An 18055-nucleotide genomic window follows, 5' to 3' on the forward strand; every position below is an offset into this window, starting at 1 on the left:
CAATTATCACTATCTGGTATTTTTCTTTCATAGTTACCTACATTTACCTCCTCCCCCAGCCTATCCCCTTGCCTCCATAGATACACAGAAACAAGGAGATATAAGCTCTTTGAGAAATGGGACATCTTTGTCTTGTTCATAGCTGTATCTCTAATACCTGGAAGTGTTTGGAACACAGTGCTTAATAAATACTTACTGAAGAAATATAGTCATGAGAAATGCTTGTACAAGAATGTTCATAGCAGCCTTATTCATAATAGTTTAAAAACTGCAAACAGCCCGCATCTCCATCAAAAGAGGAATGGAAGAACTGGTATAGTCACAGTGGACTACAGCAGTCACTGTGGTATAGTCACAGTGGAATACAACTAAGCAAAAAAAAGAAATTACTGATACACACAAAAACATGGATGAATCTTTATACTGAAAGAAGCCTTACACAGATGTACCTACTGTATAATTCCATCCATATGAAGTTTTGGAACAGACAAAGCTAATTGTGGTGGGAGAAAAAATCAGAGTAGTGGTTGCCTCTTGGGTTGGGTGGGGACTGACTGGGAAGGAGCATTTAGGAACTTTCTGGGGTGCTGGTAATGTTCTATATCTCAATAGGATTTGAGTTACAAAGGTGTTTGCGTTTGTCAAAACTCAGCAAATATACATTTAAGATGTTCATTTCATTTTTACTTCAAAAGAAAAAACTGATAGGGATAGAGTAGGATAATCAAATAGCTCAGAAATCCCATTAGGGGATTGTAGATAAAGAGGGAACTTTAGGGGGCTTTGGGAGACCACAGTAAGTTAATGATCACTCAAGAATGCAGGTTTGCCTAACTACAAAACCATACAACAGAAGTATGAGGCATGCCTCAAAACAATAAAACAATGGTAGCATGAGACTCACATCCTGCCCAGTGAGCTCAGTAAGTTAATGACTCCTAGGACATGCTCTCTGCACACATAAAAAACAATAATTTATGGAAAGGTGACACTTCAAAGTGAAAGACCCTCATTGTACTGAGACCTAAAATAATTTTCCATAGTGCCATGACAGTCCCGGCTTGACCATGTAGGGACAAGAAAAACTCCCCTGCCCAACCTGGAGGAGGAGCTGATGATGGAAACATGACATCTACTCAAGAATGAGGAAGAAGGTGGTCTTTTTCCCCTCCCCACTTTTCCTTTGATTATAAAAATGTAACCCACGAAGTACTCGGGGCAGCACAACGCTCGCCTGCCCGCCTGTAAGCCTCACAAGCGTCCTATTCTAATAAGTCACTTCTTAACCATCACTTTGCCTCTGCCTGAATTCTTTCTGCCCTGAGACATAAAGGAGCAGAGCTCCTGGGAGCGCCCCGCCACCTAGCAGTTTCAGTAGTACCTGACATCAATGGATATCAGTTTACAAACCTCATTTATGAGATTTCTACAATGAATATGTAACATAAAGGAAAAAGTGCATTGTGTATATTTAGTTCGTGAAGAAAAACATTTTTAATTACTCTCGTGTTGGAGTCGCGTTCAAACTGTCCTTTTATTAGCCGGGACAAGTTTCTGTGCATGCACAGGGTCCTTCCTAAGGTCGCCAAGGCCAGCATCCACGCTCAACTGTTCCTATTGCCTTGCTACTCAGTGTCCTTCAGGGACCAAGAGGATCGTTACTGCTCGGGAAGACCTTAGGAATGCAGAAGGTGGGACCCCACCACTACCTACCTAATCCCGAGCTGCATTATATACCAAGATCCCCGAAAGATTCCGCTGCAAGTTCAAATTTGAAGAGCGTTATTTTAAAGGACCATTTCCTGACTCAGGAAACTTGCCGGCTATGCTTCTCACTGACAGTGGCAGCAGCTGGGAAACGCCAATCCGGGAGAACAAAAACTCCGCGACCGAGAAGAAGGAGGCTGGGCCCAGGAATCCCAATGGTCTCTGCTCAGGCTTCCGGGAAGAGCGGGCCTACGACTGCGCATGCGCCAGCCCCGGAGGACTCGGTCTCGCTCTCCCAGGCTGCCGGGCCAGAGCGGTTCGTAGACGTCCGGTTGCCTAGCCCTAGAATTTTGAGGCTCCCTCCGCATGAGAATTGAGCTGTCCGTACAGCCAGGACACTCGGGGTTACAGCACCGAGGGGGTCCATGGCTCGAGGTGAGTCCCTGTCCACTGGTGCTCAGCGGGATTGGAGGGGTCCCTCGCTGCAGCGGCCCCTTTCACGTCCCGGGAAGTTGGCTACCTGGTGGCGCCCCCTTCCCACGACCTTCTCACCGCTCATTGGTTAGAGCTAGCTTCGGGGTTTCATGGCCCCGCCCACCCCTTTACCCTCCCCGCACCACCCCGCTACCCTCGCCCTTCCCCTCACCCCCGCCCCCGGCCTGGTCAGTCGTTAGGGGCGAGGGTGCCTGCGTATCTGGCTTCGGTAGTGGCCCTGGCAACTTTCTGAGACGGTTAGGACTCGGGCAGCGAGACGCGCTCCTCCCTTAAAAAAAAAAAAAAAACTTGGGGGGGGTGAAAAGGATTCCGCTCAGGAAACTCAAGGTTCATTCTGCGTTCTTACAACATTCATTAAAATCTCGAGTCAGAAACTTCTCATAAGGGTGTTTCTGGGACTGAAATCTCATCTACGAAAATAATTTGACAAATCACTTATTGTGACATCACTCGCGTAGTTGTCCACCCGTAGGTCTATTAGTCCCAAACTTTGCTGGTTCCATTTCATCTTCCAGACCTCCAAACTCAATGAGGCCTCCTCCCAAATTCACTCACTCCCTGACTGAGTAAACAAACGTGCCTTTAAATAAATGTCGATTACTCCCCAAATTATATCTTCAGCCGGATCTCATAATTGTACATCTAACTGCCTGCTGGACATCTCTGCTTAATAGGTGTCCTGATCGGCACTTCATTACCTAGTATGTCTAAAACCAAACTTCAAATTTCCATCATCTTCCCCATCTAAGTAAATGGCAGATCCATTCTTCCAGTTTCTTAAAGCCTTGGAGTTATTCTTACATATCACATATAATTCATCAATAATCCTATTGGTTCTATACGAAATCTATGTCCAGAACATGAACAGTTGCTTACCACCTCCATCGCCATACCTTAATCCAAGCCACCATCACCTCTCCTCCTATCATTGTAGTGCCTACCTGGTCACCCTGCTTCCATCCTTGTTCCCCTACCCTCTTCCCAGCAGTGAGTGCGGGCCTCTTCATAAGTAAGTCAAACCCCTCCAGTGGCCTTCCATATCAGTCAGGATAAAATTCCAAATTCTAGCCATCCCTATGAGTTCCAACATGAACTGCCCCATATTTCCTTTCTAACCTTGTGTCCTTATAAAACCCTGCCCCTGGCTCATTCGGCCCCAGCCGCCTGGTGTAGCACCATCCTCTTTCATGGACTTTGGATATGCTGTTCCTTTTGCCTGGAAAACTTTTTGCCCAGTTAAACACATGGCTTTCTTCTTCAGTGCCTTCAGGTCTCTTCCCTGCAGTCACCTTAGCAGAGAGGCTGTCCCTGACCACCCCGTGTAAAATTCAACCACCCACACTGCAACTTGAGCCTTATCTTCTTTATCTTCTTCATAACCGTTATTCACTGGACATACATATATGTGTGGGTTTTGTTGTCATGGTCTTCTCCCACTAGATTAAATCTCTGAGAGCGGAGTTTTTTTTGTTACGGTTATCCATTGTTATAGTCTTAGTGCTTGACACACAATAGGTGCTCAGGAAACATTTGTTGGGGCTTCCCTGGTGGCGCAGTGGTTGAGAATCTGCCTGCTAATGCGGGGGACACAGGTTCGAGCCCTGGTCTGGGAGGATCCCACATGCCACGGAGCAACTGGGCCCGTGTGCCATGGCCACTGAGCCTGCGCGTCTGGAGCCTGTGCTCCGCAACGGGAGAGGCCACAACAGTGAGAGGCCCGTGTACCACACACACACACACACACACACACACACAAATATATATATATATATATATATATATATACACAAAGTCTCTAGAGAGTAAAACAAACATTATATTTAAAGGAGGGAGGTATGTGCATTTCTAACTGTGTAGAGAAGAGCAAATATCATTAGGTCTGGAAAAAATGTTTGGGGGTCAGATAGGTTGGGATACTATGCATACTAAACCCTCTTGTTAGAAATTCATGGTGCATATTGGCATCTAACAATAAAGACTCTGAGAAATCACACACAAAAAGTGTGCCGTATAATTTATTGTCCTAGACTTCTCTGGTGATCCAGTGGTTAAGACTCCATGCTTCCAATGCAGGAGGCACGGATTCAGTCCCTGGTTGGGGAAGGTCCACATGCAGCGAGGTGTGGCCAAAAAAAAAAAAGAGTTTATTGTACAAATGGGGTCACTTTTGTCTAGGATAAATACTAAACCAGTCAGGACAAGAAGATGACCCATGGTCACCCTAGAGAAACCTATTGAGCTTTGTGTCATTCAGCATTTCAAGAACTTATTTAAGAACACAATGCTTTATGTATTTTTTTTCCCCAGCATGACATTGACACCCTGGTAAGGCGTTTTTAAGGACATGAGTTGAAAACCACTGGGATTGGGAATGATTAGGTGGTGTTGGCATTGGTTTATACTCTGATCTGTGGAGACTGCCTATAGTATACAAGGCATTATTTTCATATTTTCCTGATTCGTGTCCAGTTAATCCTAATGAAGTCAACACCCCACCACATTAATCATTCCCATAATCTTTGGTGTTTTTGACAGGATCCATTGCAGCTACTGACCTGAGACCTCTGAGTAGTTTGCATTTCTTTTTAAGTGGAAGAACTTTTTTTGCTCTTTAAAAGTACCATAGAGTAAACTAGCTAAATTGTTGGCTAAATACCATTTTCTGATGTTAAAGAAATGACCCAACTATATTGGATGAAATAAAGAAGACTTGAATAAATAGACATGTTCTTAGAGGGCCTATAATGGATCATGCAAGACACCCTTTGGGAAGTGGATCCGCTCTCAATACGCTGGCATTTTGTGATACTGTGTCTTTGAAGCTAACAGCCAGATGGTGAACTGGGATAAATTCACTCTGTTACTGACCAGGGTTCTTGGCTTCCTTAATCAATAGAAATTGATAAGAGGCCAGACTAGAAATTCAGGCAGGGCTTTATTGGAACCCCTGCTGCAGCAGGAGGGAGTGAAAACAAGTAACAAGTTCCCTTGCTCACTCCGGGGGCAGGGGGAGCTGTTTCCTTATATGGAGTGAGGATAGGGGTGGGTCCAGGGGTCGGGGTGGTCTGCCCACCCCCTTGGTGGTGCTGTGTGGCTTTTTGGTCTTTCTGTATGTTGTTCATAATTTGCCTCAGTTGCGCCTGCATGTAGTCAAATTTTTAGGCCCTTATAGTTTCTTTGTATTTTTTTGCTCGAGGAGACATTTGTCCGCGTGCAGGCACTGCAGCAAAAGGTCCCAGGTCCCAGCCTGTCTCAACTCTATTGGGTAGCTGTCAGGGTTGTTAGCCAGTATGCCTTTCCCCCCACCCGCCGGGAACCTAACACACCTCCACCCCATTCTCCCAGACCACAACACTGTTGCCCAATCACCGATTATGTGAACTTTTCCCTAATAGATAGTTGGCGCCCTCTTGCTTGTTTCAGTATACTTCTATCAGACACTGCATACAATCAGTATAATGACAATGTGGAGTGTGAATTGATGGTTGATGGAGAGATTAGAGGCGGAGGCCAGGTAAGAGGAGTCATGGTTCTGGAAGGAAATAGATGCACACTCAACTTTGAAACTGAATAGGCTGTTTCATAAAGGGGCTATTTACAGAGGTGTGGCCACGTTTAAAGGAACCATGACTATCCCTTGGCTGAAAGTTCTGCTGGAGCTAAAGAAGAAGGGCTGCCTGCAGAAGCTTGGTCATAGAGGGTCACAGCCATTGTCAGAATACCACCAAAGCAAGGAAGGAATAGTGAGGAAATACCCTAGCCTCTTTCTCCTCCCATCCTCCCACTTCCTGCCGGAGCATTGGCTGAACCCAACCACAAGGAAGGCAGAAGACTTGGGTGCTATAGGCTATAGAGGTCAGCTGTCCAGAGTCCAGGGCAGGGAAAAGAAGGGCCAACAATGGATTTAGAGGATAATCAGAAAGTAACCAGCCCAAGAAGAAATATTCCAAATGATGTGTCCCTGAATTAGACCTTGGTAGTTGAGCTTGTGAAGAAGGGACAGGTTCAGGCCTATGCTGTTTTTCTTGTGCTTTCCTGCCTTGCACACCTGTTCTCTCTCCCCACTATGCCTCCTCCTCCCTTGTCTAAGTCTTACCCTTCCTTCAAGGCTCAACTCATATCTTGCTGCCTTCCTCAAATCTTTCCTGATGACCTATTTCATTGATTATGCTCTTATCTTAATCCTCGTGATAATACCTATACTGGTCATTAAGCACTTGGCCTTTTTACCTTCATTGTTCTATATTTTATTAGATATAAGTTCTGATCTTTGAACTAAATAGAAAGTTCCAAGAAGGAGTGAAGGATGAAGCTCTACATATAGTAGCTGCTTGATAAACCTTTACCAAAGATTAAAAGGAATTCCATGAAGACACCAGTAGCTGAAATAATGGTGTTTGATTTCACGGAGTAAATTCTCATTGAGAAGGTAAGCCATGTTTTCCTGTGCAGCAGTGGAATTGAGCTCTTCTTTTCCATTCGGAAGAGTAACCCTTATTTTTTTTCTGGTGAATTTAGAAGTACTGCATGCTAATCATAAAACGTCAAACAATATAGAAGCACACAAATTAAAAAGTGAAAATCCTTCTCTTCTTCCCTCTACCCACATTTAGCCAACTGTTAATAGTTTGGTGAATTCTCTTTGTGATTTTTTTTCAAGTATGTGTGATGGTATAAGAATGAATAGTAATATCATTATTTATTGATTAAGATTATTTATATTGCTCTACAATCTACTATTTTAGGTAACCATATAAAATGAACATCAATGTTAATATCCATTTTTAAAATTATCTCATAATATTCTACTGTTTGAATATACAGGCATACCTCATTTTATTGCACTTTGCAGATACTGTGATTTTTACAAGTTGAAGGTTTGTGGCAACCGTTGAGCACATCTATTGGTGCCATTTTTCCAACAGCATTTGCTCACTTTGTGTCTCTCTGTCATCTTTAGATTGGTATCCAGAAATCCAAGGGTACCAACCAGAAAAAAAAAAAGAAAAATTTAAGCCCTAACAAAAACCTGCTCTATCTAATAAGGTATCAAGAAAAGTACAGTCTAGCAAGACAGAAAACATTTAAATAATAAATACTGTATACCAGGCAAATCCCACAAAAACACTGTGGCCTCTCCCCTACTAACACCAGCAAAGGGAGCCTAGATTCCATCTTCACTGAGCTGTAATAAGCACCTAATGCCCACCCCTTGTCAGAAAGGTGCCAAAAATGTCTGAGTTGGGACCCAGGACTTTCCTCCCTCCTAGGCAGTAACAAGGACTGCACTACAGTGTCAGTGTCAGCCCCATGTCAGGTCCATGTCAGACCACATGAAGAGTTTGTATGTCTGCGTGATGCAGCAGTAACAAGGGACCCTCTTTTATCCCCTTCTGGGGTGTTGTCAGAGAGGTCTAGTGGAAAGTCAGAGCTCTCAACACCACCTACCATTAACAAAGCCACCCCTAACCCTGGTGTTAGTGGAGGCCACCTGGGGAGCAATAATGAGGCACTCCTATCACTCCCAACCAGGGAGGTATCCTTAGAGGCCTACAGTGGCACTAGAACTCCCATCCTCACCCAGCAGTAATGAAGAACTCTCTCCACTCCCCTGCTTACCTTAGATGTCAGTAAAAGCTGAGTAGGGAACCTGGATTTCTATCACACTTGGTAGTAATGAAGCAGCACCCACCTCTTCCCCGCCTGAAGCATTATCAGATAAAGCATGCTAAATTGGAAGATTTAAATAATATCCAGAGTCTCTTAATACCCCAAATGTCCAAGTTTCAATCAAAATCGCTCATCATACCAAGGACAATGACAATCTCAAACTAAATGAAAAAAGAAAATCAATAGATGCCAATACTAGAATGACAGAGATGGGAGAATTATTTGACAAAGATTTTAAAACCCCTATCATAAAAATTTTCAACAGGCAATTACAAACACACTTGAAGCAAATGAAAAAAATAGAGTCTCAGTAGAGAAACAGAAGATAGAAAGAAGAACTAAAAAGAAATGTTAGAAATGAAAAATATAACAACCAAAATTAAAAACACACTAGATAGAATCAACACCAGAAGGAAAGGAGCAAAGGAAAGAATTAGCAAACTGGAAGTTACAACAAAAATTACCCAATCTGAATAACAGAGAGAAAATAGACCAAAAATAAATAGAGTTTTAGGGACATGTGAGACTATAACAAAAGATCTGACATTCATGTCATCCCAGAAGGAGAGGAGAAAGAGGACAGAACTGAAAATGTACTTGAAGAAATAATGGCTGAAAATTCCCCAAATTTGTCAAAAGGTATAAACAGATTCAAGAGACCAGATTAATGTCAAGCAAGATGAACCCAAAGAAATCCACATTAAGACACATCATAGTCAAAGTTCCGAAAACTAAAAGAAAGATATCTTGAAAGCAGCAAGAGCAAAATGAACCTTAGCTATAAGGGTAAACAATTCAAATAACAGAGCATTTTTCATCAGAAACTATGGAGACCAGAAGGAAGAGGCATAATACTGTTCAAATGCTGAAAGTAAAGAACTATCATCCCAGAATACTTATATCCAGTGAAAATATGCTTCAGGAATGAAGGAGAAATCAAGACATTCTATGATAAAGGAAAACTAAGAGAATTTGTAAGACTTACCCTAAAAGAATGGCTAAAGTAAGTTTTCTAAACAGAAAAGAAACAATAAAGGAATTATGGAGGAAATATCATGACTGAGCAAAAATATAAATGAATAAAATGGATTTTCCTTGAGTTTTCTACATCATATTTGATGGCTGAATCAAAAATTATTACACTGTTGTTCTAAATATATGTAGAAGAAAAATTTAAGATCACTATATTATTATTTTTTTAACATCTTTATTGGGGTATAATTGCTTTACAATGGTGTGTTAGTTTCTGCTTTATAACAAAGTGAATCAGTCATACATATACATATGTTCCCATATCTCCTCCCTCTTGCGTCTCCCTCCCTCCCTAAGATCACTATATTATTAACGGAGGAAGGTAAAAGTAAAAGTGACATAAGGTTTTTGTATTTTACTGACACTGGTAAAATATGATTCCAGTAGACTGTTATAATTTGTATATACATATGTGTGTAATTATATATATAAAATATTATATATATATAATTTAGAATAACCACTAAAAAAGCTATAAAAATAAATACATGCAAAAACATTATAGATTAACCAAAATGGAATTGCAAAATATTTTCAAAAAGGCAGGGAAAAAACCCCAAAGAAATAGAAAACAAAATGGTTGACTTAAGACATAACATATTAATATTGCATTAAATGTAAATGTCTAAATACTATAATTAAAAGATAGAGATTGCCACACACAGAGTTATCTCATCCAAAATGTCAATAGTGCCAATATTAAGAGATGCTGAACTGAGTCTAATTAAAGTCTAGATGCTAGAGTTTCAACAAATTCATGTTTTCTACTGCATACACACTGCTGCTTTCCAAGGTAGCTGGTGTTGACAGTACTGAGCCTTTCTGAAGTTCTGCAGCTCCCTTCCCCACATGACCAAGTTAACAGAGGGAAGAAAGCTGAAATCTGTCAGTTATAATTCATTCACCCCTTTCCATCTTCCAGAATTTTGTTGACAGCTTTTATCTATTATTTCCTCTCCCTTTGTCTTTAAGAATCTGTTCCTTTACTCTAGTTTAAATGGGGGAAAAATAGAGAAAGAGAAGTAAATACCTGTGCTCAGCCTTCGTGTTTTATTAGAAAGCCCCACACTTTTTCTTGCAAATGAAATTAAAATCAATTTATCAAATTCTAAAAAAAATTTTTAAATCATATTTTGATTAGCAGATTGGTAACCTTTATAACCTTGGAGTCGGGAAGACTTTTCTAACAAAGATTCAAAGTCCAGAATCTGTAAAAGAAAAGGCTGGTGAGTTTGCATCCTTAAAAATAAAAACTCATGAATGGCACACACAGACACAAAACACCATAAAAAGACTATGTATTAAGAATTTTTTTAAAGGAGGGGACTGTGTAAAAATTTTAAACTTCCATGTAGCAACTTTCTGGAAGGCAACTTGGCAATATCTACCAAAATTTTTAAATGCTGTATCAACCAGGCACCTCTACAAACTGATTCTTGAATGTACAGTATTCACAGTTCAACATGCACATATATATATAAACTACCATTATAGAAGTATTCATAATAGAAAAAATCTGGAAGCAACCCAAGTGCCCATCAGTAGATAACAAACGCAATAAATTATGACATATCTACATGATTCAGTATGACAGTCAACCACTAGAAAGAATGAGATAAAACAATATGTGCTGACAGTGAATAGATCTGCAAAATATATTTGGGGGGAAGAGGGATAGGAAGTAAGGAAAAAAGATGTGTATATATGATCCCCGTAGATATATTTTAATTACATATTTAATTCTCTACATTTATTTACACATTATACCAACATGTGTTTTCCATATGTGTATAATGCCTAAAATGTTTTCTGTTTCTGAAACACCTAAAACTCTGCCTTGGATCGGGGACTTGGACAGATAGGGGAAGCAGTCACCAGCAGCAAACTGTATCTTCATTTTATAACCTTTCTCTGCCATTTGAATTTTATAATCTTGTACTTTTTTTTTTAATGTTAACATGGGTTACTTGAGCTGTGGGATAATTAGCCTTTATTCTCCCTTTTTCACATTCTTCTACTTTTTTAAAAAACTAACGAATATTAAGAAGGAAAAATTAACCGTCCACATAACTAACTCTCTACCTTAGTCTTTTCATTCTAATTTTCCAAGGTAACCAGTCAGAGCCTCTGTCCTTGCTATATCATTGATATGGCGTTTGACTACATAATTAGTTTACTTCAATGTAATTGCTCATTGTGGCAGCTCAAGATGCCACATCAACTATCTAGAAACAGGAATTTGGTGCCTGCTTATTATTAGAGTTTTATGGCTCTCATTGGATTGTCCTGTTCTTTGGGTCCTTAGCATATTACATCTGAAAGTAGAATAGCCAGAAGGTATTCTGATTAACTTTCATATTTTATGAAGAAATCAATTTTTCAATAAGTTTCCATATTTAATAAGTACCCATATTGAGTTCTCCCAAGATTGTATAATACTTGTAAATGTCTCTATTATCCTATCTTCCTAGAACCCTACAGATATCCAAAAATGATTGAGATTGAACAGGCAGAGGCCCAGCTCTCTGAGTTAGACCTGCTAGCCAGTATGTTCCCCGGTGTGAATGAGCTCATAGTGAATGACCAGCTGGCTTTAGCAGAACTAAAAGATTGTATTGAAAAGAGGACAATGGAAGGACGATCTTCAAAAGTTTACTTTACTATCACTATGAACGTGAACATATCTGAGGAAGCAGTGGTAATTCAGTTTTACTTTTGGAAGCATGTTTCATGTTTACTTTTGAAACATGTCTCAACTTAAAACAGCCCTTAGGGCATTTTTTTTCTCTCTCTCTTTTTTTTTTTATCAGGTGATGTTTACTCTGGCCTGTGTTCTTCCCTTTAAATACCCTGCAGTTCTGCCTGAAATTACTGTCAGGTATGTTACAAAAAGTGGCCAATTCTAGAGGTCAAAACTAATCTGAGAATAAAAGCAATTCTCAAGTTTGTTTTCTGTTCCAAGAAAATTGATTTAATTTTTTAATCCCATATCTTTTCCATCAGATCAGTATTATTAAGTAGATCCCAGCAGGCTCAGCTGAATACAGATCTGACCACATACCTACAAAAGAATTGTCTTGGAGATGTCTGTATATTGAATGCCACAGAGTGGGTTAGAGAACACGCTTCTGACTATGTCAGCAAAGACAACACACCTTCCCCTGTTCCAGGAAGTACAGTCCAGCCAGTTGACCTCATTCTCACAAGACTCTGGATCTACAGCCATCACATCTACAACAAATGCAAAAGAAAGAACATTCTAGAGTGGGCAAAGGAGCTTTCCCTATCTGGGTTTAGCATGCCTGGGAAACCTGGTGTTGTTTGTGTGGAAGGCCCACAAAGTGCCTGTGAAGAATTCTGGTCAAGGTTGGCTTTCACAACTTTTGTATGCCTTGTCAATAATTTTAGTACTAAGCACGATACTAGAGATGTGGAAATCAGTATGTATGGGGACTCAGTCTAAAACAGCACTCACATATGATCAGCATCACTCCCTTCACCTGATACAGGGTGCAAAGAAGATGTTCTGTAGATAGATGTTAAATTGAGCCCCTGCCCAAGATGGTGTCTACTGTCCTCTCCATGTCTATGGATCTGATTCTCCCCTCATCTTAGTGATGCTGTAAATTGTGAACCCTGTGAAACAAGGGGGTTTCTAATCTTCTCATTTCTGAGAAGTCCCTTTGGGAGGTCGAGATTCAGCAATTTCCACATTTCTAAAATGCTAATACAAGGCAGTGATAATGGCTATTATAAGTGAGTTTGGAGGTGGGATTATAACCAGAATCATATTTGATTAAAATAAAATCCATGTGAGATAAAAGTAGATTTCTTTACTTCTAGGAAAAGGCACTGAGAAATCTGTTTCATAACTTCTATTTTCAGTGCCTTAGAATACACAGCACATTTTCAAAATTTCTACTCTGAAAATTTCTTTCAGACTCAGAAAATTAAACTGGAAGAGAATTTTAATTCGCCATCGAGAAGACATTGCTTTTGATGGTACAAATGAGGAAATGGAAAGACAAAGAAAATTTTCAGTTTTTGAAGAAAAAGTATTCAGTGTTAATGGAGCCAGAGGAAACCACATGGACTTTGGTCAACTGTATCAGTTTTTAAATGCCAAAGGATGTGGGGATGTTTTCCAGATGCTCTTTGGTGTGGAAGGACAAGGAGCAGAAGAGTAGTTGAAAGTGTTTTGCTACTGTTGGTCTTTTGACTTTCTCCCCGACTCTTTCTTGAAAGATTAAGTAATTTCCCTTTAGTCCCATTCTAAAATGTTAAGGGGGAGAAAAAGAGGAAAAGTAGTATAGCTGAAATGCATCTGTTAAAAATATTCATGATTGAATGCGGAACTGAGTTTGGTTTTTTTTGTTTGTTTGTTTGTTTTGCGGTACGCGGGCTTCTCACTGTTGTGGCCTCTCCTGTTGCGGAGCACAGGCTCCGGACGCGCAGGCTCAGCGGCCATGGCTCACGGGCCCAGCCGCTCCACGGCATGTGGGATCTTCCTGGACCAGGGCACGAACCCGTGTCCCCTGCATCGGCAGGCGGACTCTCAACCACTGCACCACCAGGGAAGCCCAGAACTGAGTTTTAAATTATAATCTTAAAATTGTTTATAGACATGTCTTGACATATAAACTACCTATTTTGAAAGAGAAGTTAATTATATTTGAGGACGATAGAGTTGGTGTTAACTTGCCACTTATTCCCAATCCCCTTCCCCTTTATCTGCCTCCACTAAGAACCTGGGAAAGCTTAATGCTCACTCTCTCCAGGCTCTCTTGCAGCTGGTGGGGGGGCAAGGGAACCTTTGGGAAAACTTTTGCTTCCCTGATTAAAATGATAGATGCAGCTAGGGCACCTCTTCCCTCTCCTTCTGTCCGAAATACCAGAGTGATGGCTGGAGCTGCAGTAGTCCTTTCAACCACGAGGGAAGGAAGGGCCAAAAGAGCCACAGAGATGCCAGTCCTCAAGCTGTTAAACTACTGATCGGACACTAGCCGCTGCCTATCTCTAGACAGCTTATTATGAAATAAAACCAGTTTATTTATATTTCTGTGTCTGTTACTAGCAGTTAAAAGCGAGTTTGCAAAATAGATTTTTTTCAAAGCATTAGTTTTGCATCTGCCCCAGGCACTTGATAAAAAGATTAGTGAAATTTTTCTTAAACGGAGTTTTCAGTTCATCTCTATTTTTGTATACTCATGCTCTGCCTCTGCTCCTTGGCTCACCTCACAGAAGGCTTTGAAGCACGAGCAGAGCTCAGACTTTTTAATAGGCCTCAACTATTCATCAAACTGGTAATTTAAAGCATTCGTTTTTGGAAAATTGGATTTTGACAAATTTTTCTCTCTGGAAGTGGCTTTCTGTAAATTTATTTTCAGCAAATTGACTTAGAGTCAAATAAACACACTATCTGGATTTTGAGGCCCTCCATAAATCAGTTTCCAAAGTGTTTATTAAATATTTACTAATTGCTAGCACTCAGCTTGGTACTGTGTGTTGGGTATTCCTTGAAAAGTCAGACTTGGATAGGGGAGTGGGCGTGGGGGACATAATGCATTGTTTATCTTAGTAAAAAGTTGGAGGCAATGTACCGTGCCCATCACTAAGTGAATTAGTAAATACATTATGCTACATACTATCCAAGTAAAAATCAAAAGTAATAAAGTGGAACTAACAAGGCAATGTGGATAGATCTTAAATATAAACACAAATAAGAATCCGAGTGGTATTCATAGCACAGTGCCTATATTGGCTGCACATCTCACGGTGCCTCCTCAGATTCCCTCCATGCTGCCCACCTCCCCAGTGCCCTGTCAGTTGGCCTGGAAATACTAGTCCTTCCTCCGCTGCCACCACACAGCCAGCTGGACCAGCTGGACGTTTAGTTTCTGACTCCCTCCAGCCACTTCCAGATTTGGGTGAAATACCCCACAGAGCGTGAGACTGACATCCCTAGAGGCCAGCAAAGGGGCCAAATGATGCACATGTTACTTTCAGTAGGACTAAATTGCTATAATTTTTTTAGTCTTTATACATTATTTTAATTAAAAACACATTGTTATGTGTAAATATATAGATCTCAAGTATAATATAAAAACATAGACTACAATAATGTAGCATTATAAGTTTTCTTCCCAGACAGACCTGTCAAATTTAGACATTGGACTATCAACACAGTGACCAAGAGAAGTACAGATTTTCCAACCTCATGATTAATAAATTTTTTTTGGAGAGTGGATGGAAGTATTAGAAAACAGCAAATTAGATGGTCCTGCCTACATTATATAATGTAAGAGACACAATAAAAGCTGTAAGAAACTATAGTTAAATGTTAGAGGCAACATAGCTTTCTTAGACTTTTACCAACGATTATGTACTTCATATATAAACATTCTTAAATGTAAAATTGTTCAGTATGTATCTTTATTCCACAGGGACAGTTTGTCATGTATTAATCTGAAAAATATCTTGAACTGGAATCATCTATAAAGAAATAACGACAAACCTTTAAAAGAAACTTAGTCCCAAATCAAATCATGTTTAAAAATTAAAAGATCTATAGAAAGCAAGAGTGGAGGCAGGAAACATTGGCTACATGTCCATTTTTTATTTGTAAAAGTAATTCCTGTACAAACAATAGTATTATTGAGTCGAGTAAAACAAAACAAAATTTAAACATTCTAAAATTAATCCCACAAGCCCAAGTGTTCAGTTTGGAGTAACAAAGTCAAAGCCAGTCCTACCATCTGCACATTAATTTGATAAACTGCATTAAAACAACAAAAATACCACATCTGCTGTGGTGCACAACGGATGATTACTTTCGGCACTTGTATAAAAATAACTGTGACACCGTTTTGTTTTTGGTTTTGGTTTTAGCTGGGTATCAGGGAAACCCAACATAACGTATCATTCGTGAAATTCCATTAAAGCTACAAGGCAGCCAAGAGTTAAAGGCATATGAGGGCAGGTGCACATACATAACTTGCCAGTCCGCTGCCCCCCAAAACAATTATTACAACTACATAGTACAAACTGGGCCCACAAAAATTCTGCAAAAGGGGGTACAAGGAGCATGTGCTTCCACTTAAGCACAATCTGGCAATCTGATCCCACCGCGTCGAGGAAGGATGGAGGCCTTAATGACCTTTGCGGACCACTTCGAGGAACAGGGCCTGGCAAGGGAAGATTCCGGCTCATAATGAAAGGCAGGTGCCTGGCTACCTACGGAAACCGGGGTCCCGAGCGGCTCCCGAGAGCGCTGGGCCTTAACGGACACCACGGCCTTCTCCTACAACCCCGCACCTCCCCCGTGCAGGACCGCCGCACATGCAGCTACAGAACGCAGCTGGGAGCGGCCCTAGGACTCTTCACGCATGCGCCCCGCCTTCGTCGGCGCGCCCCAGAAGCACTAGCCCGTGAGGGTGGGAGACGTGGTGAGCGCAGGTAGCGTAACCGCAGCTGGGACAGCTGGATTCGGGTCTGGTGAAAGGATTCTGACCCTGGCTTGAGTCCTGCGCTTGTCTTTCGGACGGGGTTCCTGCAACCGTGCCAGTTGCAGCCCTGGCGCTGAGATACGGTTTTTGTTGGGTTGTTGTTGTTGTTGTTGTTGTTTTTTAATACTTATCTTTTACTCTCTTGGGATTTCCCGGATGTTGCTAACAGCTGGGATGATTGGAGGAATGATGCTCTCTGGGACCTGAGTGGCACCTTCGAGGTTCAGGGTGTCCCCCGATTTTAACCAGGGAATTACTGAAATGAAAGATTAATTTTTTAATATTAAAATATATATATATTTGGTTTTAAACTGATATCTTTTTTTGAAAGAAATTTAAGTAGTTTCAGAGAAGTTTAAATGACATGTGTTCTCAACACTATTGTCTTCCTGAGATAGTTTGAGGTTCTAATTTATGATTCTTTAAATAACACTAAGTTTAACCCAAAATGCAAATGATAGGAAAAAGTGATTTTTTTCATAAAGAAAATTCTTTAGCCTAAAGTTCATTAGCCTAAAGTTCTTATTTTACCTGAGTTCTTTTTTAAAAATTTATTTTTTGAAGTATAGTTGATTTACAATGTTGTGTTAACTTCTACTTTACAGCAAAGTGATTCAGTTGTACATATACATACATTCTTGGAAAAAGTAATTTTTGATACACCATCACTTTTGTTCTTAAAATATTTTCAAATAGTTCCGAAATAATAATTTGCTTTGGATGACTGAATATAGGCATTTTGCTCATACAGTATGGAGGCTTAATTCCCCCCCCCTCCCCAGGGTGTTTGGCATTTTGGATTTTGTAAACTTGTTCTCTTGCTTTTCCCCACCCCCAAAATACATGTAAATAAGTGTAAGCAATATATTTTTACTAGAAAAGATGACCATTGTAGAAAATGTACAAATAACTGGATGTAAAACTCACCCATAATCTCCTGCCTAAGAAGACAAATTTTCATTTTATGTTTTATTTTTTAGTATATTACTTTTGCATATATGTGTATGTCGTCTTCCTTTTTTAAACAAGTCATACTGTACATGCTGCTTTGTATCTACCTTTAATTAAACAATAGGTTGTAAACATTTCCATTATATTAAATATTTTCAAGACTGTCTTGTATTCGGTTGTCTGAGTGTACCGTAATTGATTTCAGCAGTTCACTGTTTTGGTCGTGAGATCGTAACATTTTTGGTTTGGTTTGGTTTGGTTTAGTTTAGTTTCAAAAACAAAGCTGCTCTGAGCATCCATTATTATCCCTTCAAGTTAGATTTCTAGAAGTGGAAATTCACTCTTAAACTCTGGATTTGTCTTGCCGATTGCACTTGTGAAAGGTTGAGAAATGAACATTGCAAGACCTCTAAAATTTACTTTGCCCTAGATTTTTACCAACACTGATTATTATTTTGCCAGTTTAATAGACTGAAAAATCTACATTGGTTTATGTTATTTTCAGTTGACTTTTAGTATGGGCTAATACTTTTTACACGTGTACTGGTCAATTATATTTCCTTCGTGGTGAATTGCCTGTTTATGCCTTATTTATACCTAAATGAGAAGCCTTAAAATATTTATTTGTAACAACTTTTTTTTTAACAGTAAGCATATTAACACCTAGTTAATGTTGCAGATGTTTCCTATGTTTG

General features: G+C 40.1%; 2 protein-coding genes across 9 annotated transcripts in view; one reads left to right on the top strand and one right to left on the bottom strand.

Annotated features, from left to right (window-relative positions):
* USP16 (ubiquitin specific peptidase 16) overlaps positions 1–1852 on the bottom strand; it is a 30456-nt gene extending 28604 nt beyond the window's left edge. For all 3 annotated transcript variants that reach the window (XM_082840124.1, XM_082840123.1, XM_082840121.1), the window contains exon 1: positions 1714–1852. The gene's annotated coding sequence lies outside the window, so the exon portion shown is untranslated. The remainder of the gene's footprint in view (positions 1–1713) is intronic.
* Positions 1853–2036: 184 nt separating this feature from the next.
* On the top strand, positions 2037–13566 carry RWDD2B (RWD domain containing 2B). 6 transcript variants are annotated; one of them, XM_082840287.1, is made up of 8 exons: positions 2037–2142; positions 6457–6631; positions 8694–8875; positions 10049–10130; positions 11376–11602; positions 11715–11782; positions 11908–12270; positions 12845–13566. In XM_082840287.1, the coding sequence occupies exons 3-8, from the start codon at positions 8867–8869 to the stop codon at positions 13089–13091; spliced, it is 996 nt and encodes a 331-aa protein (XP_082696413.1). In that variant the 5' UTR covers positions 2037–2142; positions 6457–6631; positions 8694–8866; the 3' UTR covers positions 13092–13566. The 6 variants fall into 6 exon arrangements, with proteins under 6 accessions (XP_082696413.1, XP_082696417.1, XP_082696415.1 ...); XM_082840291.1 differs by lacking the exon at positions 10049–10130; XM_082840289.1 differs by lacking the exon at positions 8694–8875 and having other exon boundaries at positions 10046–10130.
* Positions 13567–18055: the final 4489 nt, after the last annotated feature.

This window comes from Leucopleurus acutus (assembly GCF_964270905.1).
Source record: "Leucopleurus acutus genome assembly, chromosome: 5".
Classification (NCBI taxonomy): Eukaryota; Metazoa; Chordata; class Mammalia; order Artiodactyla; family Delphinidae; genus Leucopleurus; species Leucopleurus acutus.

Coding starts and splice junctions, on each gene's coding strand:
- RWDD2B (XM_082840287.1), top strand. Junction 11,603..11,714: donor ACATATCTGAGGAAGCAGTG/GTAATTCAGTTT, acceptor TTTTTTTATCAG/GTGATGTTTACTCTGGCCTG. Junction 11,783..11,907: donor CTGCCTGAAATTACTGTCAG/GTATGTTACAAA, acceptor CTTTTCCATCAG/ATCAGTATTATTAAGTAGAT.